Source organism: Portunus trituberculatus, chromosome 26 (assembly GCF_017591435.1).
Source record: "Portunus trituberculatus isolate SZX2019 chromosome 26, ASM1759143v1, whole genome shotgun sequence".
In the NCBI taxonomy this organism is placed as follows: Eukaryota; Metazoa; Arthropoda; class Malacostraca; order Decapoda; family Portunidae; genus Portunus; species Portunus trituberculatus.
Genome location: NC_059280.1, coordinates 4,088,313 through 4,114,051, shown reverse-complemented (window position 1 = coordinate 4,114,051; position 25,739 = coordinate 4,088,313). Strand labels below are relative to the sequence as shown.

The 25,739-nt window shown below is 39.4% G+C and overlaps 2 protein-coding genes across 7 annotated transcripts in view; both read right to left on the bottom strand.

Annotated features, from left to right (window-relative positions):
* Nucleotides 1-13,793, bottom strand: part of LOC123509273 (serine-protein kinase ATM-like) — a 70,740-nt gene extending 56,947 nt beyond the window's left edge. The window contains 5 exon segments of the mRNA XM_045263472.1: nucleotides 4,609-4,779; nucleotides 6,578-6,624; nucleotides 8,084-8,229; nucleotides 10,255-10,351; nucleotides 13,631-13,793. Of these exon segments, the coding sequence (XP_045119407.1) occupies nucleotides 4,609-4,779; nucleotides 6,578-6,624; nucleotides 8,084-8,229; nucleotides 10,255-10,320 (430 nt within the window). The 5' untranslated portion in view covers nucleotides 10,321-10,351; nucleotides 13,631-13,793.
* Nucleotides 13,794-15,627: 1,834 nt separating this feature from the next.
* The window catches only part of LOC123509302 (gastrula zinc finger protein XlCGF46.1-like), a 41,945-nt gene continuing 31,833 nt past the window's right edge, over nucleotides 15,628-25,739 (bottom strand). For 5 of the 6 annotated variants that reach the window (XM_045263522.1, XM_045263524.1, XM_045263521.1 and 2 more), the window contains one exon: nucleotides 15,628-18,917. In XM_045263522.1, the coding sequence (XP_045119457.1) occupies nucleotides 17,491-18,840 (1,350 nt within the window). In that variant the 5' untranslated portion in view covers nucleotides 18,841-18,917 and the 3' untranslated portion in view covers nucleotides 15,628-17,490. Of the gene's footprint in view, nucleotides 18,918-20,594; nucleotides 20,845-25,739 lie in introns of those variants that run through there. The other variant, XM_045263523.1, reaches the window with a different exon arrangement.

Below are 25,739 nucleotides of genomic sequence, written 5' to 3'. Positions count from 1 at the left end.
AGTCAAATGAGACATTGGTGAGGGAAACTGTAGACAAAAAGAGATGTGTGGTGATATTTGGTGTGGAGGAGGATAAGACACCGAGTAAAATGGAGAGAGAGAAAACATAAAAAGGTGATAAATAATATCATTAATGTGGTGCAAGAGGAGGAAAAGACCTAGTACAAGAAATAGAGGACTTCCATAGAATTGGAAAGTTCACAAGAGAAGGTATGAGGCCAATAAGAATCAAACTTAAGTCACAAAAGGATGTAGATGAATTGGTGGAGAAGTCATGGAGGCTAGCCCAGCAGGAAACAACAAGGAAGATTTGGTTGAGAAGAGATCTCGGTGAAAAGGAAAGAGAAATGTTAAATGAGTTGAGAAAGGAGGCTTTGAAAAAAATGAAGAGAGGACAGAAGAAGAGAAGAAAGAGTTTTTCTGGAGAATCTTGGATATGAGACTGAGGAAGTGGTTCATAACCCAGAAAAGTACAGCAAGAAAGGACTAAAGAAACTTACATATGAGCGAAATGTAATGTATTCCAACATAAATGGAGTGATATCGGGATTTTAGAACTCAACGATTACTTGAGGGACAAGAACCCAGATATTGTGGGTCTTACTGAAACAAAACTGAGAGAGGGAGAAGACCTGATGAAGGTTGGAGAAGGGAAATATAACGTTTGGAAAAGAAATAGAGTAGGTAAGATGGGAGGAGGAGTGATGTTGCTGGTTAAAAAAGATATAAAGGTGGATCAAGTGAAAAAGGTATGGGAAAGGCAGAAGTGCTAAAGATCAGAGCAGAAACTAATGAAGGAAAAAAGAGGCACTACATAGTGGTGTACGTACCACCTAAGACAAATGCATGGTCAGTACAGGAATATGAAGAAATGATAAGTGATACAGGAACATGTCTGGAAGAAATGTTGGGTGGCTGTGAACGAACTATAATGATGGGAGATTTTAATTGTAAAGAGGTGTGTTGGGAGGACTGGTCAATGGAAGGATCAGAGACAACATGGGAAATACACTATTGACACTGGCAATGGAAAATGTGTTAACTCAGTGGGTCAAAGAAGATACTAGGTTTGGAGGAGAGGGAGCATCGTCAAGACTGGACTTGGTCTTTAGTACAGAGCCAATGGTCATTGAGGAGATGAGGGTGGAGTGCCCTTTAGCAAAGAGTGATCATGCAGTTTTGGAGTTCAAGGTGATAGACGAAGAGAAATCTAGAAGAAATGAAGAATATAAAGTGGGAAGATGGAATTATGCCAAGACAGATTTTGGAAACCTAAAGAAATTCTTTCAAGAGACAAATTGGATGAAATTCAAGAGTGCTAAGGAGCAAATGAAAAGTGGAAGGAATTTATAAAAATATACAAAGAAGGTGAGAAAAATTTGTACCAATAAGACAACATAGAGAAGTTGGAAAGCAGGACTGGTTTAACGATAGATGTGAAAAGGCTAGAACAAGAAAAGAGGATGCATGGAAGAGGTGGAGAAGGAAAAGACGGATTAAGCAGTGGGAAAGTTACAAAAGAGCAAGAAATGAATATGTGTTGATTAGAAGAGAAGAAAGAAAGAAACAAGAAAAGGATATAATTGATAAATGTAAAGACCAACCAAGGCTTTTTTACAGACATGTGAACAACAACATCAAAAATAGAGAAAGTATTGAAAGTTTAGAAGTAAATGGAGTATACAGTGAAGATCCCAGGAAATGGCAGAGGCTATGAATGGATGCTTTCGGAAGGTATTCACAAAGGAGACTGCTTTTGACAAACCACTGGTAATGGAACAGAAAGGGATTATGAAGGAGTTTCAAGTAACGGTGGAGGAGATCAAGAACATGATGGGGAGTTTAGAAGTGAGAAAAGCTGTGGGACCTGATGGGGTATCAGGATGGATTTTAAGAGAATGCAGGAGCAATTGGCAGAAAAAGTTTGTGAAGTAATTGATGCCTCATTAAGGGAAGGCGTAGTGCCCCAAGACTGGAAAAGAGCTAACATTGTCCCAATCTATAAATCAGGTAACAAGAGAGACCCATTGAACTATAGACCAGTGTCACTTACAAGTGTGGTAGCTAAGATGTGTGAGAGGGTGGTGAAGACTAGATGGACAGACTTCTTGGAGAAAATGACATACTTTGTGAGTGTCAATTTGGTTTTAGGAAAGGGCGTTCATGCACGACAAACCTGATATGTTACTATTCGAGGGTGATAGATGTAATACAGGAAAGAGATGGTTGGGCTGATGGAATATATCTGGATTTAAAAAAGGCCTTTGATAAGGTACCACACCAGAGACTGATCTGGAAACTTGAAATGGTAGGAGGAGTGCATGGCAGTTTACTAAAATGGATGGAAGACTTTTGGTAGGAAGAGAAATGAGAACAATAATTAAGGACAGACCATCAGAATGGGGATTGGTGGAGAGTGGAGTTCCACAGGGATCAGTGTTGGCACCAGTAATGTTCGCAGTCTACATAAATGACATGGTGGATGGGGTGTCCAGTTATGTGAGCCTATTTGCAGACGATGCAAAATTGTTACGAAAAGTGAGATGTGACAAAGATTGCGAACTACTCCAGGAAGACTTGGACAGAATATGGAAATGGAGCTGTACATGGCAAATGGAGTTCAACACGACAAAATGCAAGAAAATAGAGTTTGGCAAGAGTGAAAGAAGAATCAGGAGTATGTACAAGATAGGAAATGAAGACATAAAACCAGTCATGAAGAAAAAGACCTTGGGGTGACAATTACCAATGACCTATCGCCAGAGAGACATATAAACAAAATAATTGGAGAAGTATTGAACTTATTGAGGAACATAAGAGTGGCGTCAGATATCTAGATGAAGAAATGATGAAGAAAATAATTACTGCAATGATAAGACCGAGGCTTGAATATGCAACAATACAGTGGGCTCCGAACTTAAAGAAACACATAAGGAAACTAGAGAAAGTACAGAGGGCTGCAACGAAAATGGTGCCTGACTTAAGAGATTTGACTTATGAAGACAGACTGAAAAGAATGCAACTTCCAACCCTGGAAAACAGAAGAGAAAGGGGAGACCTGATAGCAATATACAGAGTGATGATTGGCATGGAAAAATGGATAGGGAAGATCTGTGTATGTGGAATGGAAGAATGTCGAGAGGGCATGGGAAAAACTAAAATGGCCACTTATAGGAGAGATGTGAAAAATATAGCTTCCCTCATAGAAGGGTGGAAGCATGGAATAGTTTAGACGTGGAAGTGGTCAACGCAAGGAATATTCATGATTTTAAGAAAAAGCTGGACATTAATAGATATGGAGACGGGACAACACGAGCATAGCTCTTTTCCCGTATGTTACAATTAGGTAAAAATACAATTAGGTAAATACACACTAATCCTGAGAGAAGAATATGACATTAGAAGCACAAGATCGCACAGTAAGAAACTGAGAAAGGTAAGATGTCTGAGAGATGTTAAAAAATATAGTTTCCCGCAAAGATGTGTTGAGACTTGGAACAGTTTGAGTGAGGAAGTGGTGTCACCAACGAGTGTGCAGAGCTTTAAAGAAAAATTGGATAAGTGTAGACATGGAGACAGGGCCACACCAGTGTAAAGCAGGGTTGGTGATTTTTTTTAATTTTTTTAAAAAAATCAAAAAAATAAAAAAATCATTGATTTTTTTTATTTATTTGATTTATTTGATTTTTTTGATTTAAAAAAAAAAAAAAAAAAATATATATATATATATATATATATATATATATATATATATATATCCTACTGAGTGATTTGAAAATCTCCATAGGTTACTTTAAGTTTGAGTTTAGGGCGTGTAAGTGTGAGCACAGTCAAGGATCTTGATACATACGTGTTCAATACTTGTTTGTAGTTGGTACAGGACCAGGTTTAGGACAGACAGAGTTGCCTGAAGTTATTTTCATGACAGCATTTTATATTATTACCACACAGAAGAATATCTACTTTTATTCTGTTACTGTTTGGTTGCTAACCTTGGTTATTATTATGATACATTGAATCCCAAGTTAGTAAAGACTAAAGGAGGCTGATTTTACCTAGTAAAAAACATATGGCAAGTTGGCAACATTAGAGCAAGAGAACTCACTAAGCTCAGTACAGTACATGTATTTTCCACCAGTTGGTCAGTCACAGTCAGTGCCTCTGCAGGTTGCTTTTCTGAGATTACCAGCTCAGTGGCATCTACAGTATATGCTTGTTCAAGTCCTGTTGCTTTCCTTGCTTTACCAGAGACATACAAAGTGAGATTCAAAAGGTTAATGTTGTCACCTGCAAAAGGTGTTATTTTTTATTTAATTTATTTATTTATTTACTGGTATATACCATGAAGGGAATAAATGAATAATTGCACATGAATAGGTTGTTTTACTTTACCATCCTTGGAGCACATCATTTAACTTATGGAATACTTTTTAGTAAAAAATCAAAAAAATCAAAAAAATAAAAAAAATCATGATTTTTTTTAGTAAAAAAATCAATGATTTAATCATTTGATTAAATCAATTTGATTTAATCATTGCCAACCCTGGTGTAAAGCCCAGGCCCTGTAAAACTACAACTAGGTAAATACATACGCACACACATACTCACCCTTCCAGTTAGCAGTGGTCATCTGGGCATAGAAGTGAGGGAAACGCAACACAAACTTGACACTCATCAGCAGAAACTCCTTAGCAAAGTTCTCCAGTAAGTAAGGCTCTCGCTTGCTTAGAACCTTCAACACCAGCTCAATGACTGGCTGGGCGGGGATGTGAGGGGTTTCTGAGAGAGAGAGAGAGAGAGAGAGAGAGAGAGAGAGAGAGAGAGAGAGAGAGAGAGAGAGAGAGAGAGAGAGAGAGAGAGGTTATCCGTCGCTGTATAGATAAACAAAAACAATAAAAAATGTAATTTGCAGCACATCAATCAATTTACTACAAGTCTCACCAGGAAAACACCAACCAACACCACATCAACACCACATAAACACATCAACAACACAAAAACACATCAACACCACATCAACACCACAAAAACACATCAACACCACATTAATACCACAAAAACACCACATCAACACCACAAAAACACACCAACACCACACAAACACCACAAAAACACCAGCAACACCACCAAAACACCCTAAAAAAACACAAACCACATAAAATTATCTTGTGTGTGAAACCATGAATAGTGTGAACCTGCATGGTGGTGCTTGGTGTTTCCAGGGCTACATAAACACCACAAAAACATCAGAAACACCAAAATGCAATCTTAAAACCCACATATGTTTCTAGGACTACATCAACACCACAAAAACACCACAAATGCCACAATAACACCAAAACACAATCTTAACCCCCAAAACACTCCCCACTAATGGTCTGTCTGGCCTTGGAAAACAGCTGCATGGTGTTGTTTGGTGTTTCAGGGCTACATACACCACAAGAACACCACAAACACCAAAACACAATCTTTAGACTCAAAACACTAATTATCTACCAGGCCTCGGAAAACAACTGCATGGTGGTGTTTGGTGTTTTCTGCTCCACATAAGCAACACCACAAAAACACCACAAACGCCACAATAACACCAAAACACAATCTGTCTGGCCTCGGGAAACAGGTACATGGTGGTGTTTGGTGCTCCCAGGGCTATATACACCACAAAAACACCACAAACACCAAAATAACACACATCCTTATGGCCCAAAACACTCCCCACTAATGGGAAAGAGGACAGGGGAGGATATTAGACAGATGAAGTCCTAATGGGGGAGAAAGGGGAAAAGATATAGATAGATAAATAAATAAATTAAAAAAAAAAAAAAAAACAAGAGGGAAGTTTGGGTTGAGAATGTAAAAACCCATGCATTCAATTTTTTATTAGTGAAAAGAATGGAGGTAAAAAAAAAAAAAAAAAAAAAGCACCACCACAAACACCAAAACACAATCACGAGACTCAAAACCCTCCACTAATAGTCTATCTGGCCTTGGAAAACAGCTGTGTTGAGAGAGCAAAGCATTACTGAATATGGGCCAATATGGAGGTGGTGTGGTGTGTCATCCTAATAAGTCGACACACTCCTAACACACAAGGCATTTATTTCTTACATAAGGCAAGGACAGGAATCATTCAACACTAAATGACAAAAGAATGAAAAGATAGTCTAAATTTACGTGCAATAAATAAAGACCTCAATAAAACTGTGAGACAAAAATTATTTCCAACCCTTTACAAACACACACACACACACACACACACACACACACACACACACACACACACACACACACACACACACATTCGAAGCACAAGATCGCATGGTAAAAAGCTGAGGAAGGGAAGATGTCTGAGAGATGTTAAAAAATATAGTTTCCCGCAAAGATGTGGAGACTTGGAACAGTTTTAGTGAGGAAGTGGTGTCAGCAATGAGTGTGCAGAGCTTTAAAGAAAAATTGGATAAGTGTAGATATGGAGACGGGGCCAAACGAGCGTAAAGCCCAGGCCCTGTAAAACTACAACTAGATAAATACACACACACACACTATCTCTTTCTATCTCTTTCTCTCACACACTTACTTCTGCATCCCTTCTTGAGGACGAGGAGAGGCAGCGAGGCAGCCGTGCTTGTGACAGCTTCAGAAACTTATGTGGGGGGGATTAAAATTGTGAAGACTGGCCATTAATCTCCTGACCTCCATAGACCGTTCCTAATGTCAATAAAATGGTCTAATCGTACGCAAATCCCAAGGTAAAAATGTGTCTCTATACTGAAGGGGTTAAACAGCTTCAGAAACTCATGTAGGGGGATTAAAATTGTGAAGACTGTGGCCATTAATCTTCTGACCTCCATAGACCGTTCCTAATGTTAATAAAATGGTCTAGGTGGTACACAGATCTCGAGGTAAAAATGTGTTCCAGTACTGAATATAACCTAACCTGACCTGACCATCCACACACGTACCAAGATGAAATATACCTGATCTACCAGAAAAATAGAGAAATAAAAAATAAAATAAAAATAACCTCATCTATTCTAGCCTTATTCCTAACCTAACTTAACCTAACCTAACCTAACCTGCCCATCCACACACCTACCAAGATGAAGTACAGATGAAATATACTTAATCTAACCTATACTTTAACCTACTCTAACCTCAAATCCTAACCTAATCTTGTTAAATGTTATCTAACCTCACCTCACCTACCACAATGTATAGATGAAATATACCTAACCTAACCTATTCTAACCTCAACCCTAACCTAATCTTTCTTTTTTCCTTAACCTAACCTAACCTCGTCAAATGTTACCTAACCTAATCTAATGAAATATACCTAATCTAACAGAAAAAAATATGTAGATGGATGAAAAATAAAATAAAAATAACCTGATGTACTTTGACCTTATTTCTAACCTAATCTAACGTACCCATCCACACACCAACCAACCTAACCTATCCTGACCTGACCTGACCTACTCTAACCTTGTTTTTTTTCCCTTTTTATAACCTAACCTAACCTTTTGTAACCTAATGTAACCTTCTTTTTCCCTTTTTCAACCTGACGTACCCTAACCTATCTTTCCTTCCCCTTTTCAAACCTAACCTAACCTAATTCACCTATTTTTTTTTTCCTTTTTTCAACCTAACCTAACCTAACCTTCCCCTTTTTAAACCTCGCCTAACCTCATCATATGGAACCTTAAACCTAACATAATCTTCTTCCCCCTTTTTAAACCTATTTTTTTTTACCTAACCTAACCTAACTTATTTTTCCCCTCCTTTTTGATCCTCACCTAACCTCATCATATGTAACCTTAAACCTAACCTAACCTAACCTAACCTTAAACCTAACCTAACCTAGTCTTCCTTTTCTTTTAAACCGAACCTATTTTTCTTAATGATCTAACCTAACCTAACCTATTTTTCCCTCTTTTTCATCCTCACCTAACCTCATCATATGTAACCTTAAACCTAACCTAACCTATTTTTTTTTTATGACCTAACCTAACCTAACCTATTTTTTTCCCCCTCCTTTTTAAATCTTGCATAACCTCATCATATGTGACCTTAAACCTATCCTAACCTAACCATGAATGCACATACCAAGATGAAATATTTGCGTGCGCTGAAGAACACCTGCGACCAGTTAAAGGAATCAGCAGGGCGTCCATCGAGGGCTGTGGTGATGGCCGAGTTGTCCAGAAGATGGCCCAGTCTCTCGCTGCCATTCTGAAGGAAGGAAAATAGGTAAATAAGTAAATAGAATAGATTAAATAAAAGACGACTAGTGCAGGAAGCCATTTAACCGACACATGGCAGGCCCTCGGGTAAGTGAGGTGGTGATGGTGGTGGTGGTGGTGGTGGTGGTGCAGTAGTAGTAGTAGTAGTTATGACAGTGGTGGCAATTTGAACAATTCCTTCCTGTGGCTTTCCTAAATCTAAAGGGGCTATCACACTGGCACATGATACGCAGAACAAGGAACATCCGCTCCAGACAGCTGGAACTTGCCCGGAATGAGCGGAGCAAAGTTGGGATGGCTTCATATCCATCCCAGTTCTCCATATGCTATCCCAATGGAAAAATAAACATAATATATGTAATAAAAACCTTTTATTTAAATTAAAAAGAATGTGTCTAATTTTTTCATCAATCTAGAAAGATAAAATATATATATGTCATGTCGATAGTTTGGGCTCATGGCAACCCCCTCTGACTCCAAAGTTGCCGTCGCGCACGTCTCGGTTTTTCTGTTTTTTTTTTTTTTTTACTTACTTTTCTTCAACAAGAGGAAGTGTAAATGCAATTCCAGAACGAAGCACAGGTTGAGGTATAAGTGGCAGGGTTTTGCTCTGATTTATTTTGATTAGGCTTTGTCTTGGTTGGTGGGCCGTTTCCCTGGCATAGCAAGAATGCGGGCAGCTTGTGTGTGATAATGTTCCTGGTTTCGTTCCAAGAACCATGGCCCGTGTTCTGCGTATCATAGGCCAGTATGATAACCCCTTCACTCTATGAATTCTGAACCAGTAACACTGAAGAGATGCACAACAACAACAACAACAACAACAATAATACCACCAACATCACAACACACATGGAGAAACAATAGCAACAAAACAATGACAACAATAATATAACATAACTATTATAACACATTAAAATGGCACACACACACACACACACACGGTGGTGTAGTGGATAAGGTGGTGGTGGTGGTGGGATGGGGCAGACGTCCACACATAGGTTGGAATCCCACCACATACTGCTTTGAAGGTATGCCATTTGTGAAGTGGTTTAAAGTGAGCTACATGTCACCATGATACACAGGTGGTTACAACAAAGATGCGCCTGGGTGGTGATATGGGCCCTAATATGCCCAACACTAGAAATAAAATTGCCTGCGCCACTATTGGGTGGAAGCTGAACACCGCTTCCCATACTCTTCAAGTATACTTATAGGTGCTATAGGCCATAACATAAAAAATCAATAAAAATTAATAAAAAAAATGTAGTAAATCCTCTCTCTCTCTCTCTTTCTCTAGAAAACATTTTCACACACACCAACACAAACACACCTTAAAAAAAAGTGAAAAAAAAAAAAAAAAAAAAAAAAGAACTTTCATTTGTCCTCTATACAGTAAATTCTAACTCACATACACACACACGCCTGGTAGCTCAGTGGTTAGAGCGCTGGCTTCACAAGCCAGAGGACCGGGGTTTGATTCCCCGGCCGGGTGGAGATATTTGGGTGTCTCCTTTCATGTGTAGCCCCTGTTCACCTAGCAGTGAGTAGGTACGGGATGTAAATCGAGGAGTTGTGACCTTGTTGTCCCGGTGTGTGATGTGTGCCTGGTCTCAGGCATATCCAAAGATCGGAAATAATGAGCTCTGAGCTCGTTCCGTAGGGTAACGTCTGGCTGTCTCGTCAGAGACTGCAGCAGATCAAACAGTGAACACACACACACTTCCTAACCTAAGAGTTAACCAGTACCCTCCATCATTCACACCTTTCTCTGGCACACTCTGGAACTCCCTGCCTGCTTTTGTATTTCCATCTTCCTACCACTTCACTTCTTTTACAAGGGAGGTTCCAAGACATTTGACCCAGGTTTTTTGCTAACTCTCTTAATCTTTGAGGGAACTGGCAATCAAGTGAGCTTTTTATTTATTTATTTTTTTTTTTGTTGCCCTTGGCCACCTTCCCCTAACACATAAAAAGAATAATAACAACCAGAGTCACTTAGTCCACTGCTGACCTTTCTCTCGGTGACCTTCTCTGACCTGATGGCCAGGCAGCACTGCTTCAACACCTCCAGCACCATGGTGGACACGGCTCACTCCTCTCAACCTGACCTGTAGGGTATCACATGGCTGTTAGGGCAGCTCAAGTTAGGTTAGGTTAGGTCTGGGTAAGGTTAGGTTAGACTGTTTTGGCTAGGTTAGTTGGTTGGTTGGGTTGGGTTGGGTTGGGTTGTGCTGGGTTAGGTTGGGTTAGGTTAGGGTAGGGTAGCTTACTTTGGGTTAGGTTAGGTTAGGCTGGTTAGTTAGGGTTAGATTAGACTGGAATGGGTTGGGTTGGGTTGGGTTGGGTTAGGTTAGGTTTGAATGCCAATTGAGTTAGGTTGGGTTAAACTGGGATTAGGTTAAAATAGGTTAGAATATGCTAGATTAGGTTAGGTTAGGTTAGTGGTGAGTTAAACCTTGTATTCTTTATCTTTAACCCCTTGAGTACATTCATCATTTTCCATATTCATTCTGGTGACTATTTGGTGATTTTACACAGCTTCAGAAACTCATGTAGGGATTAAAGTAGTGAAGACTGTGGCCATTAATCTTCTGACCTCCATACACCCTTCCTAATGTCAATAAAATGGTCTAATGGTACACAAAACTCAAAGGTAAAAATGCATCCCAGTACTGAAGGGTCTAAAATAGTGAAAACTGTACCCATTAATCTTCTGACCTCCATAGACCCTTGATAATGTCAATAAAATGGTCTAATGGTACACAAACCTCAAGGTAAAAATATGTCCCAGTACTGAAGGGGTTAGTGTATACTACAATATTTTGGTTATATATTTATTCTTTTTTTTTAATAGTTTGGTTAATTAGGTTACATTATATAAAGTTAAGTTTCTTTGAATAGTAATTAGGTTAGTTTAGTTTATTATAAGCCTAGTTTGGTTAGTTTTGCTTGGAATAGTTAGGTGAGGCTGGTCTTTTTCTACAGCAGTTAAATTACGTTAGCTTTTCTTTCAGGCAAGAGATGGTAAATATTTACTGTCTTGTCCGTCTTGTTGAGAAATGAAAACACATGGAAGGAATCTGCTAACCACTGCAGGCAGATATCGGAATTGTTTTTTTTTAACTCTCTTCAGTACCAGGACGCATTGTCATATAAATTCTGATTGCTATTTGGCCATTTTATACAGCTTCAGAAACACATGTTGGGATGAAATAATGAAGACTGGCCAATATCCTCCTGACCTCCACAGACCCTTCCTAATGTCAATAAAACTGTCTCATCATACCAAAAAATAAAGAGTTTGTCATACTGTATATAGATGTAGATAGGAAAACTGAGTATCTGTTATAAGTAGATGTAGATGTAGATAGGAAAACCGAGCATCTGTCATGTAGATGTAGATATCGACAGAAAAATTGAGTATCTCTGTCATATGTAGATATTGATAGGAAAATTGAGTATGTTATATGTAGATGTTGATGTATAGACGAAATTTGTTTATCTTTGTGAACTGTAATACACTTCAAAGGCGTACAATAGTGGGCAGCACTTCTGACAAAATGTTCCATGTGAGAAGTGTGTGTTGGTGCTCCAGTAACGTAACACAGTGCAGGTCAGACATAACATATAACATAACATAAATAATAGGATAACAAAGGGCCACCAGGGCCCATCTAGGTTATCCTGTATCAGTCGCACAGCGACCTCGTCATCAGTACTTAAAGATACACTTACAAGTACACAATACATTATATACTAATTCTAAATATTTGGCCCATTAACAGGGCTAAGTCCTGCAGCAAAATCCTCTACAATTTGTGGTCCCCATACATGGGGATCATGTCTTGTTTAACTATAGTAAATTTCTTATAAAACTATCATGCAGTGCTATACATAATTATAAATCTAATAAATTTAAGTGCTTATCTAATCTGTTTTAAACATTGTCAAACTAGTGCTATTTACAACCCTCTCTGGCAATGCATTCCAGAAGTCTACCACCCTATGACTAAAGAAATATTTTCTTATATCTAACCTGCAGCCTTGCTTTCTAATCTTCCTGCCATGATTTCTAGTCCTACTTCCCTCCTCTAAGGTAAAGAAAGATCTCACATCTATGTAGTTTGTATCTGAGAACATTTTAAATAACTCTATCATATCCCTCTTATACATCTCCTCTCAAATGAAAACATGTTTAATTCCTTTAATCTATCTCTATACTCCAGGCGCTTTAATGCTGGCATCATCCTAGTTGCTCTTCTCTGAACTGCTTCTAACATGTTGATATCCTGCCTATAGTGGGGTGACCAGGCCTGTATGCAATACTCTAAATGGGGCCTAACATAGGAATTATATAAGCTATACACCACTTCCTTACTTTTATAACTAACATTTCTATTTATAAAACCCAGGATCCTATTTGCCCTATTTCTTGCTTCTAAACATTGCTTTGAAAATTTCATAGTCCTGTCTATCACTACTCCTAAATCCTTTCCTTCCTCTACTGCCTCTAGCCAACATCCCTCCATCTCATAGCTAAAGTTTGTGTTGTCTTTACCGAAATGCATAACCTGACACTTTTAGAATTAAACTCCATCTGCCACCTGTCTGCCCATGCTATCAGCCTGTCCAGGTCTCGTTGTATTCTGTAATTGTCCTTTTCACCCTGTACTGCACATGCTATCTTAGTATCATCTGCAAACTTTGATACTTTGCTACTAATTCCTATATCTAAATCGTTAATGTACACCAAGAAAAGAAGAGGTCCTAGCACTGATCCTTGGGGTACCCCACTAACCACTTCCTTCCACTCAGACATTGCCCCATTTAATACTACTCTCTGTTTCCTATCACTAATCCAATCAACTAACCTACCCCCTATCCCATGTAGTCTCAATTTGTACACTAGCCTCCTATGCGGTACCTTATCAAACGCCTTGCTAAAATCTAGATATATAACATCTATGCTATTTCCATCATCTAACTCCTTGGTAATATATTCTAAGATATCGAGCAAATTTGTAAGACAGGACCTCCCTGATCTAAAGCCATGTTGGGTATCTCTAATTAATCTATTCTCATTTAAATGCTCCCAAATACTACCCTTAATGATTTTCTCTAGTATTTTACATAATATACTAGTTAAACTGATCGGTCTATAATTATTCGCATCATCCTTCCTACCTTTTTTTAAAGGTAGGTGAAGTGGTGCCAGGCAGCGTGACAAGCGTTGCTGCAGGTACTGAGACAGGAAGTCATCACCAACCCTCACCCTAAACCACGATAATGTTAAGTAAAGCAAGTTACTGATACAGGAACACAACATGGAAACATTACTACACAACAACTCCGACTCCTCTTCTTCCTCACTACTCCATCTTACCTACCTTTCCTCCACGCCTCCTCTCCCAGTCACTCTTCCAGGTCAGGTCAGGTCACCTTGCCAACACACGTGGGAACACACATGCACTGACAGACAGACACACGCTGCCGCAGTCGCCGCCTCAGCCCGCCTGGCGAGTGGCGCCTGTGTCCGTGTCTGTGCGTTACTCGGCGCCACGCTTTGTTGTGAGCCAAGTATCGCCCCCCCCTCCCTCCCATCACTCTCTCTCTCTCTCTCTCTCATTACAATTATATATATATATATATATATATATATATATATATATATATATATATATATATATATATATGCAGTGTTGGGAGATGTTTTAGTACAAATTAACACCAAATTACATTGAAATGCTCCAAAAAGCTTTTCATTCCACTCTGTCTAACTAAACAGCATATGAGTGGAATGCCTCCCCCAACACACACACACACTGTGTGGGGTGTGTTCACCTAGCAGTAAATAGGTACGGGGTGTAACTGGAGGGGTTGTGGCCTCGCTTTCCCGGTGTGTTGTGTGTTGATGTGGTCTTAGTCCTACCCGAAGATCGGTCTATGAGCTCGCTCCGTAATGGGGAAGACTGGCTGGGTAACCAACAGGCGACCGAGGTGAATTACACACACACACCTTTACATGCAAAGAATACTCTATACATGGGATTGGGCAGATCGGGCCGCTTTACAGAGTTAGCAGTTGTTTTAGCTTGGTAGAGAAGAGATGTGAGCTTCTAAAGTTTTGCAGCTGGGACAGTTGAGTTGAGTGTCATTGAAGAAGAGTGATAGTTGTGTGGAAGGAAGGTTGTGTGGAGTTGACGGATGAAGGGTATGAGCTTATGAGGCAATGAACACTACTAAGTTTTCTCTGCCCCAGTCAGAAATGTTAGAGATGAGCAGAAGTGAAACTTCTTACAAAAAGCAAACCAGCTCCATTGCATATAACCTGAACACATCACCGCATACTGCACCTTTGGGTGGCATCATCAGCGTAGGAGTGGATAGGAGTCATAGACTGATGATTTACCTGACTGAGACCAATTTAATCAGAGTTGTGATTTATGTGTATGTATTATTCAATTTATTTTGTACTCTTTAAATATTTGAACAATGTATGCATGCAAATAAAAGTACGAAAGTGTGTATGATTTCTGCATGATCTGCAGGCTGATGTGTGCTTTCCCTCTCCATGTATATGTGTAATACATAGTGATGCTAGGCAGCCACCCTGTGTGCTTGTGATTTATCCCTCCCTCCCCCCATGCCCTGACAAAGGACAATAGTTTTGGGATAGGAATAGGATCCCTGTGTGAATGAAGTGAGTATGAAAATTTGAGTGTGTACATAATGTTAATATGTAAAAAAAATAAATAAATACATTAAAAAAATAAACAATTATATATATATATATATATATATATATATATATATATATATATATATATATATATATATATATATATATATATATATATATATATATATAAGCATAGCCAAAATCAAAAAGTTAATATAAAAAATAAATCTTGACACTTTTTTTTATGTACTAGGGAAAAACTGGCCAAGGGAAACATAAAACAACAAAAAAGACCCGTTTGTAGTTGCCAACCCCCTTCCAGGTCCTAGTGTTAGTAAAAAAAATAAAAATAAAAAAATAAATAAATAATTAAATAAAAATACATAAATAAATGAATAAAATAAATAAATAAATAAATAAATAAATAAAATAAATAAAAAATAAATAGATAAATAATAAAAAAAAAAGTAAAAAACATAATAAATAAATAAGTAAAATGTCTTGAGATCTCCCTCTTAAATGAAGTCATAAAAATTGGAATACGGAAGCAGGCAGGGAGTGCACACAACACAACACAACACAACACAACACACATATGGAACCTGAAAAGCCAAGGATGAATGAATTGTATAATGTACTGCATTCACATGTTAACCCTTCCTCCCACACCACATCTCTAGGGTCACTGGTCAAGAAAAGAAACACTGGTGTACAACAATATATTAGTCACAACAAATTACAATCAAATTTACAGATGCTTTGGAGGGAATATATCATCACACACCAATCCACTCCACCCCTTCAGTATCAGCAAACATTCCCATATTCATTCTGCCTACTACTGTATTTGGTGATTTTATGCAGCTTCAGAAACTTCATGTGGGGATTAAAATAGTGAAGACTGTGGCCATTAATCTTCTGCCCTACACAGTCCTTTGCTAATGTCAATAAAATGGTCTAATTATACACAAAACTCAAGGTTACAATGTGTCCCAGTACTGAAGGAGTTAACTAGTGCTCAGATATACCTCACTGATATTGTTACAGTACTCAATCTAATGAAACGGATATTCTACGTCGTAAATATGTGTGGCTGAAAAATATTATGAGACAATTTAACATCAGATGTAACCCAATTGTCAAAAATATTAAAACAGCACTGCTTAATGGTTATAGAGATAAAAGGATACTTTACAATTGCACAAACACAACAAGCCTAATCAAACTCCAGGCAGTGTTATGACCATGGGACAGCAACAAGTGTGCATAGTTTTAAAGAGAAATTGGATAAGTGTAGATATGGAGACGGGGCCAGATGAGCATAAACCCCAGGCCCTGTAAAACTACAACTAGGTAAATACACACACACACACACTACAAGTCTCTGTCTATCCTTACACCTCACAACACAAACACAGTACATGCAACACTACCTGTAAACTACAATACAAAAAAGTACACATGAGATATACAAAGCTAGGAGTAAATTACTACTGCTTTCTGTCTTGCAACCCATAATACACAAAGCACATACCCCTCAAAATACAAGGACAAAACTAGGTGTAGGCTGCTTCCTTCTACCTTCTATCCCAGTATACAAGCACACTCCTTACAATAACAGACCACAGAGGGTTTATAGAGAGGTAAAAGAGATAGTTTGGTGTGTTTCTATGTGTCTGTGAGTGTTTTTCTAGGTTGTACAGACTTTAACCCCTTCAGTACCATAACATGTTTTCATATTAATCCTGGTTACTATTTGGTGATTTTATACAGCTTCAGAAATTTTTGTGGGGATTGAAATAGTGAAGACTGTGGCCACTGATATTCTGACCTCCATAGACCCTTTCTAATGTCAATAAAATGGTCTAATCGTGCACAAATCTCAAGGTAAAAAATGTCCCAGTACTGAAGAGGTTAAAGAGAGACAGAAAGATGATTTCCAGTGTTTGTGTCATTTGAAGCATTTTGTTTTTTTTTGTGTTGTAGTGAGTTTAAGGAGAGATTGTGCAATGATGTGGTGTGTTTGTGTCACTTTATGCATTTTTTTGGGTAGAGATAAAGAGGTAGTTTGGCATTTCTACTATTTTGAGCATTTTAAGGAGATACAGAGATCAGTTGATGTGTTTTTGTGTTAGTTTAGAAAGAGAGAGAGGTGGGGGTGGGGCAGCAGACTGAAGAGAGAGGAAGCTTACAAGACTGAAGAAAGAAGACTGCTGTTCCTCCTCCTCCCCCGGGCCTGAAGGGTACAGACTTGCTGGCACTGCTGCTGTGAGCCATTTGTTAAGAGTAGAGACTCTCCCAAACCTTGTATTCTTCATTTTTTTTTTTTTTTTTTTTTTTTATGAATATCTCTTGCTGGAGATGGAGAGCCTTGGTGACATGCTCAGGAGACCGGTTCCCACTAATGGCATGTTTCAACTGGCTGTCGTGAGGAGCAAAGGCTGGAAGGTCAAGCCAGTCAGAAGGAGGTAATGGGAGAGAAAAAAGAAAAAGAAAGAAACACACTGCCCACCACCATCACACCAACAGGCGTGGGTGTGGCCCCACTGGTCCACACAACACCCCATCTCAACAGTGGATCTTCGCATGCTCAGCAATGTCATCCTTTGTTTTGAAACACTTGCCACAAGTATCACACTTGAACTGGATCAAGTCAGTGTGTCTGAAGGCATGGCTTTTTAGAGTATCAATAGTTAAGAACTTCTTGCCACACTCCTCACACTCATAATTTCTACCACTGTGTGTCAGGGTGTGTGCGTTAAGATCAGACTTTGTGGCAAATTTCTTGCCACATTCTAGACACTCATAATTTTTAAAGCTTATGTGTGTCAGGCTGTGTTTGGTGAGACTATACTTTGTGATAAATTTCTTTCCGCATTCCAAACACTCATAATTTCTAACCCCACTGTGCCTCAGGGTATGTGTGGTGAGGTGATATTTTTTGGTGAATTTCTTTCCACATTCCAGACATTTATAATTTCTAGCATCACTGTGTGTCAGGGTGTGTGTGGTGAGATCAGCCTTTGTGGTGAATTTCCTTTCACATTCTGAACACTCATAATTTCTATCATCACTGTGTGTCAGGGTGTGTGTGGTGAGGTGACCCTTTGTGGTGAATTTCTTTCCACATTCTGGACACTCAAAATTTCTAACACCACTGTGTGTCTGGGTGTGTGAGGTGAGATCAGACTTTGTGGTGAAGTTCTCTCCACATTCCAGACATTCATAATTTCTAACACCACTGTGTGTCAGGATGTGTCTGTTGAGATTAGACTTCTGGGTGAATTTCTTTCCACATTCTGGACATTCATGATTTCTAATACCACTGTGTATCAGGGTGTGTGTGTTGAGATCAGAATTTGTGGCGAATTTCTTTCCACATTCTGGACACTCAAAATTTCTAACACCAGTGTGTGTCAGGATGTGTGAGTTGAGATGAGACCTTCTGGAGAATTTCTTTCCGCATTCCACACATTCATAATTCCTAATACCACTGTGTGTCAGGCCATGTTTGACGAGATCAGACTTTGTGGTGAATTTTTTTCCACATTCTGAACACTCATGATTTTTAACACCACTGTGTGTCAAGGTGTGCTTAGTGAGATCAGACTTTGTGGTGAATTTCTTTCCACATTCCAGACACTCATGTTTTTTAATACCACTGTGTGTCAGGGCATGTATGTTGAGGTGACCCTGTCTGGTGAAATGTTTTCCACATTCAGGACACGGATAACTAACACCATTGTGCCTCATGATATGTACTCTAAGCCCTTCTTTGGTTGTATAAACTTTATCACACAGCTGACACTCAAACTTTCTCTCTTCTCTGTGGCCAGAGCTGCCTGCCTCTGGGTCATCCTGGCCAGCAGGCCTGGACCTCCCCACACCTGACACAGACTGCTGCTGCTGTTCACTCATGCTGCTGCCCGGAACCCTCTACACAGCCAGCCAGATGGAGCCACTTCAGAGCCCAGCAGGGCACCCGGCCTGGAAACCTGCAACAACAGTAATAGTGATGACAACAAGAGGCACTGGCCACTGGCCATGGCCAACAATAATTCTCAGGAAAAAAAGAAGATAAACATGTTGGAACCTTCCTTTTGAAAAATTCAAGTTCAAGTCTCAGGAAGGTGGAAACACAGAAGCAAGCAGAGTCCCAGAGTGTACCACAGAAAGCAAAGAGTGTATTGGTTAACTCTTGCATTAAGAGGTGGACAGATTAAAGGTGAAAGAAAGAAGAAAGTGGTGGAAGGATGGGGTAGGAGGGGAGGCACGCAGTTACCTAGACCTGAAGAGCATTTGGTATAAAAATAGTGGTAGAAGACAGCAAGAGATGCAATTCTGCAATAGTGAGAGGGATGCTGCAGTCAGTCAGTCAGTTGGTCAGAGGAGAGAAGTTGATAGGATGAAAAACTTTTCATTCCAGCCAGTCTAAAAGAACAGTGAGTGGACTACCTTCCATACATGTGGAGCACACTCACCTGGTTGGCCCAACCAATATGAGAGGATGTAAACTAGTGAGTTTTCAAGTGTTTATTGTCTAGTTTACTTGAGGATTGGGTCAGCATCATCTCATGATACAGAGCAGTCGTCTCTCAACACTGTACTATGATGTATCTATTAATTCACCATGTTTTTACTCCTTCCAGTATTTTTGTTGTTATTTCACTATGGTATTTCTTTATGGTTACTTGAATTTATACAGCTAACACCATTATATAGACCAAAATACAATGGCCAAGCTCTTTAATTTTCAGACTTCAATACAGCACAAAACCTTAGCACACATTTCTCTTCACCTCAGCAGAGGTTGGTGGTTCAAAAAGAAAGGGTACACCTATTTCTGTTCAGTTTCCTCTATAAGAAAAAAGAAAATTTGTGGCAAAAAACTAAATATCTGAAGGTAGTGCAGTGCTTCCATCACCCTCACAGTGTCTTGCCACAGCCTGAACACTGCCCATTGGCTAGGTCTCTGTGACGCCAAAAACAACTATGCTGAACGAATTGGTTGGCAATTCTGTTGAACCTTGATAACTTAGATCCCTTTAGCTCAGATTTCACAATAAGTCAGACTCTGACTGACCCAGGAACTAAAGTCAGAGACGACTGGCCGCCTGTTTTTTCCCTACCTTTTTATTTTGTTTTCTATTGACATTATAAAAATGCAATTCTAACAAAAAATTGCATTTTAGTTATAGTTTAAAATGATGCTAAACAAAAGTTGATCAGAGTTGATAATGATTTTGTGAAAATTTTTGTGTAAAAAAAAAAAGATATTTGCTCCTAAAGATTTTTTTTATAATTTTGTCCTTGTTTTGCTATTTGTATTCATCTGAATGACAAAGTTTTCACACATGACTGTGTATACAATAGTGATTTCCTGGAGCATGATAGGATGATAATGGATCAGATCCCTGTTTCTCTAGAAAGTATTATTCACTCATACTTGAGGGCTGGGTTAGGCAGCACCTGCTGCACCCAACAGAGTGTTCACACCGTGCCTGAGGGTGACTGAAATGCTGGCACTTGTAGCACCTCACAGACTCTCCCTGATACCAGTGCAGGGAATATTTGCTCCCAGCAGCAAAGGGCCAAATTGGGTGGTGGCAACCCTGCAAAAACAATGACCACTTGCCTTGTATTAACGTTGTTATGTCACCGCTACAACCCACCTGGAACCCTCATCGTGTCAGTGTTGATATTCGGTCTCTGCATCAGCCCAAGAGGGACTGGCTCCCTCATGTCCTGTAAGACATGTTCATGACTAAATTGTCCAAGTAGCCACACGTGCAGGCTATTCATGTTCATTGTGATGGGTCAGTCAATGGCAATAGGTCTGGTTGTGGGCTGTTCATCCGTGACTACATCTCTGCCAATCTCTACACTGACACTGAGGTTTCCAGACGGCACCCTGCACCCATGTCTTCCACTATACAGCAGAACTGTATGCTGTACTGGAGGCGCTCCATATTGTGGAGCCTCTCCATAAGAATCTAATGTATTATTGACAGTCAGGCTGCATTGTATGCCCTTCAATCCACCTCCCCCATGGACTGTGATCTAGTTAATAAGTGTCTTGATCTCATCCACGCCCTAGAAGGTGCTGGTGCCACGGTCCATTTCACCTGGATACCCTCTTATGTGGGTATCCCGCTATATGAAAAAGCAGACCACCTTGCTCATTGTGCCCTACAAGATGACACAGTGGACCCTGGCACTGAATACACTCTGGGTTATGTTAAGAGTAGCATTAAGGACTTTGTACAAAGTAGCATTAGTGATCAGTTGGAGCTTTGTTGCCATAGGGGCAGTAGCACTAGTCTTCACTATGCACGTGTCTCCCAGAGCTGTGCTTACTCCTCCAGGAGACACACTGCGTCACATGACAGGGTGGCAATGAGGCTCAGATTAAGCTACAAATACTTTTGGGAAGTCAGTGCTTCCCCCTGCACCAAGGGGACACTCTCTGCGTCACTATATCATGGAATGTCCTCTCATTGCTAAATTTAGGACAAGAGGTCAACATGACTTGTACAGCCTCATTGACCATCTCCTAGACTCAATCACTCTCAGGGATATACTCAGGGAATATCCTCAATTTGCTCCCAGATTGTAGGATGCTTAGGCAATAAGGTGTGCAATATCTGTATTTATTTATTGAAGTACTTGTATTCTTATTAAGTATACTGTCTATTTTATATATATTTTTGATACTTTACCCTTAAGTCTTTGCCCAGGGGGTGGGTGGCAAGGTCCATCCTCCTCCTTTGTTGTATCTATTTATTAGTGCAACAATAAATGTATCAATCAATCAGGACCTCACATATGAAGAACGCGGGGACCTAATAACAATGTATGAGACCTGGTGCTGTTGACGGAAGATGGTAGGACAAGAGGACATGAAAAAGATCAGGATGAGGCAGTGTGTGAAGGATATTGGAAAATATAGTTTTGCACACAGTGGATAAATGGAAAGTATTAGATAATGAAGTCGTTACAGTAAATAATGTGCATAACTTTAAGGAAAAATTTGATGAATGGAGATATGGAGATAGGACACTATGAGACCCGCTCAACACACACACCACATAGGTAAACACACACACACACACACACCGTAGTGTAGTGGTTAGCACGCTCGACTCACAATCGACAGGGCCGGGTTCGAGTCCCAGTAAGCAGCAAGGCAAATGGGCACGGCTCTTAATGTGTGGAGTGTGTTCACCTAGCAGTAAATAGGTACGGGGTGTAACTGGAGGGGTTGTGGCCTCGCTGTCCTGGTGTGTGGAGTGTGTTGTGGTCTCAGTCCAACCCAAAGATCGGTCTATGAGCTCTGAGCTTGCTCCATAATGGGGAAGACTGGCTGGGTGACCAGGAGGCGACCGAGGTGAATCACCCCCACACACACACACACACAGAGAGTAAAGGAATGCACAAGATTCAGAGGAAACGACGAGCTGGCGAGATTGGACCTAGTTTTTACAAGGGGTATACAAATGAATGATGATATAAAATATAAGTGCCCATTGGGAAAGAGTGACCATGTAATATTAGAAATGGATATAGAAGAGGGAAAGAAAGATAGAGACGATTCATACAAAAGGAGACCGATTAAATTACAGAAAGGCTGATATTGAGAACCTAAAGAACTATTTTAAAAACATAAATTGGGAGGAGATGGAAAACTCAGAGACAGTGCAAGAGAAGTATAACTTATTTTTGGAAATATACAAAACAGGAGTCAGGGAATATGTCCCGAAATATAGACCTAAAGAAGAAGGAAAGAAAGATTGGTTTAATGCAAGGTGTGCCAAGGCAAAGGAGAAAAGAGATGGAGCATGGAAAAGGTGGAGGAGAAATAGAAATCCAGCAAATAAGGAAAACTTCTAGGCAGCAAGAAATGAATATGTTAAGGTGAGGAAGGAAGAGGAAAAGAACTTCGAAAAAGACATTGTCAAAAAATGTAAGGAGCAACCAAAATTGTTCTATAGATTCATAAATGGAAAAATTAGGCAAAAAGAAACAATAGAAAGGTTAAAAGGAGAGAACGGGATGGATGGTGGAAGACCCAAAAGTATGGCAGAACTATTAAATAATAAATTCCAGGAGGTCTTTACTAAGGAATCCAAATTTGAAAGGCCACAGGGTAATAGAGAGACAATCTATATGAAAGAGATTAAAGTAACCAAGCTTGAAATAAAAGAGTTAATGAAGGAACTGGATGAAGAGAAGGCAATGGGATCAGATAAAGTCTCAGGCAGAATACTGAAAGAATGTAGGGAAGAACTAGCAAGTCCTATATACATCATAAAATGCTCAATAGAAAATGGAACAGTGCCAGTGGAATGGAAAAGAGCTGAGGTGGTTCCCATATATAAGAGCGGAAGGAAGGAAGAACCTTTAAATTACAGGCCGGTATCACTAACTAGTGTAATATGCAAGATGTGTGAAAGAATAATAAAGAAACAATGGATCGAGTTCCTTGAAGACAACAAATTAATATCAAATAGCCAATTTGGTTTTAGGAAAAGACGGTCTTGTGTAACTAATTTATTGAGTTTCTATTCTAGAATAGTTGATAGAGTACAAGAGAGAGAGGGATGGGTTGACTGCATTTATTTTGATTTAAAAAAGGTGTTTGACAAAGTGCCACACGCAAGATTACTGTGGAAGTTAGAGAAGGGTGGCTTAAAAGGAAGCACATTGAGATGGATAGAAAATTATTTGAGGGGGAGAGAAATAAGGACGGTAGTTAAAGATATGAAGTCAAAGTGGAGAGCAGTAGAAAGCGGAGTGCCACAGGGGTCAGTATTGGCACCAATACTTTTCCTCATTTATATTAATGACATGCCAGAAGGAGTGAACAGCTACATAAATTTGTTTGCGGACGATACGAAACTGTGCAGAGTTATAAAGCAAAAAGAGGATTGTGAAATACTGCAAGAAGACCTAAATAAGATCTGGGAATGGAGTAAGAAGTGGGAAATGGAATTCAATGTGAACAAAAGCCATGTCATGGAAATGGGAAAGAGTGAAAGACGACCCGTGGGAATCTATAAGATGGGAGATGGAGTAGAACTGGACAAAGTCAAAAAGGAAAAGGACTTAGGAGTGACGATGGAAGAAAACAATCAACCAGTAAGCCATATTGATAGAATTTTTAGAGAAACATATAATTTGCTAAGGAATATTGGAGTAGCATTTCACTACATGGACAAAGAAATGATGAAGAAATTGATAAGTACAGGCAACCCCCGTTTAACGAAGGGGTTACGTTCCTAAAAAACACTTCGTTAAGCGAACCGATTATAACAAGTTTAACCCCTGATTTGAACTTCCATTGAAAGTAAGCAAAGCGAGAGTGCATCATAGTACAGTAAAAGGTTTAATGAAAGTAAGAATTATGAAGTTAAACATTTAGGTAGTTTAATTTAAGTCATTATAATGTACACTAATGTATGTATGTATGTAACTTTATAATGTTGATGATCTTAACTTTATGAAGGGAGGAAGAGTGAAACTGGAAAGACACTAACCGGCAACCTGTGGAATGTAAACAAAGTGCGCATCATTGTACCGCATACAAAACTTATGTACCACATTTCCACAAGGCTTTCCATTTTATCCATTGTAGAGTCAAGAGTTCAGGTGGTTCTTTTAGCTTGCAAGGAAGATACAGTCTCACCAGCCTTCTTAATAGAGTCTGCTGACTTGAAAATAGAGACAGTATAATATGGAGTCAAGATGGTGGCCAGCACTGCTATAGTTTTCTGGCCTCTCTCGTGTCTGTGAATAATATCTAGCTTCATTTGGAGAGTAAGAGACTTCCTGGTCTTCTTACAACACTAGGCCAATTGCAGGGCGTTTTGGTGGTAAGTTGAGCTAGGAAGACAAGCTGCTGCTGAGGCTGTTATGTTTTGACTGGGGAGTGAGTGTTGCGCGTGTTGTCCATGAGAGGCTTGATCTTGATCTTGATCTTTATTCTATAGGTGTCCCAGGATTTTTTCTGAGGCAGGCCTTAGTACCAGCAGCTCCTGGTGTATTCAAAAGCCTGTCAGCTTGCGTGATATGGTGAGGCTTTCAAATTTGGAAAAAAATTACCTGGATAAAACTTCGTTAAAACGAGTTTGGTGTTCTTTAAACGAGCAGATGGTAGTAAAATTAAACCTTTGTTGTAGCGAAATTTCGTTGTGTGAACCTTGTTAAACAGGGGTTGCCTGTACTATAATAAGACCCAGATTGGAATATGCAGGAGTAGTGTGGACCCCTCATAAAAAGAAACACATAAGGAAATTGGAGAGGCTACAAAAAATGGCTACAAGAATGTTTCCAGAATTTGAAGGGATGACATATGAGGAGAGACTAAAGGCTATGGATCTACCAACCCTGGAACAAAGAAGGGAGAGAGGAGACCTGATACAAGTTTATAAATTGATCAACAAAATGGACCAAGTGGATAATGAGAAACTGATCCTGAGAGAAGAATATGACATCTGAAGCACAAGATCGCATAGTAAAAAGTTGAGAAAAGGAAGATGTCTGAGAGATGTTAAAAAATATAGTTTCCCGCAGAGATGTATTGAGACGTGGAACAGTTTAGATGAAGAAGTAGTGTCTGCAACGAGTGTGCACACTTTTAAAGTAAGATTGGATAAGTGTAGATATGGAGACGGGGCCACAACTACAACTAGGTAAACACACACACACACACACACACACACACACACACACACACACACACACACACACAGACTAAAAAAAGAAATAAAAGAAATATACAGACTTAGTTGATATAGTGAGGGGACTAAAAACCACTA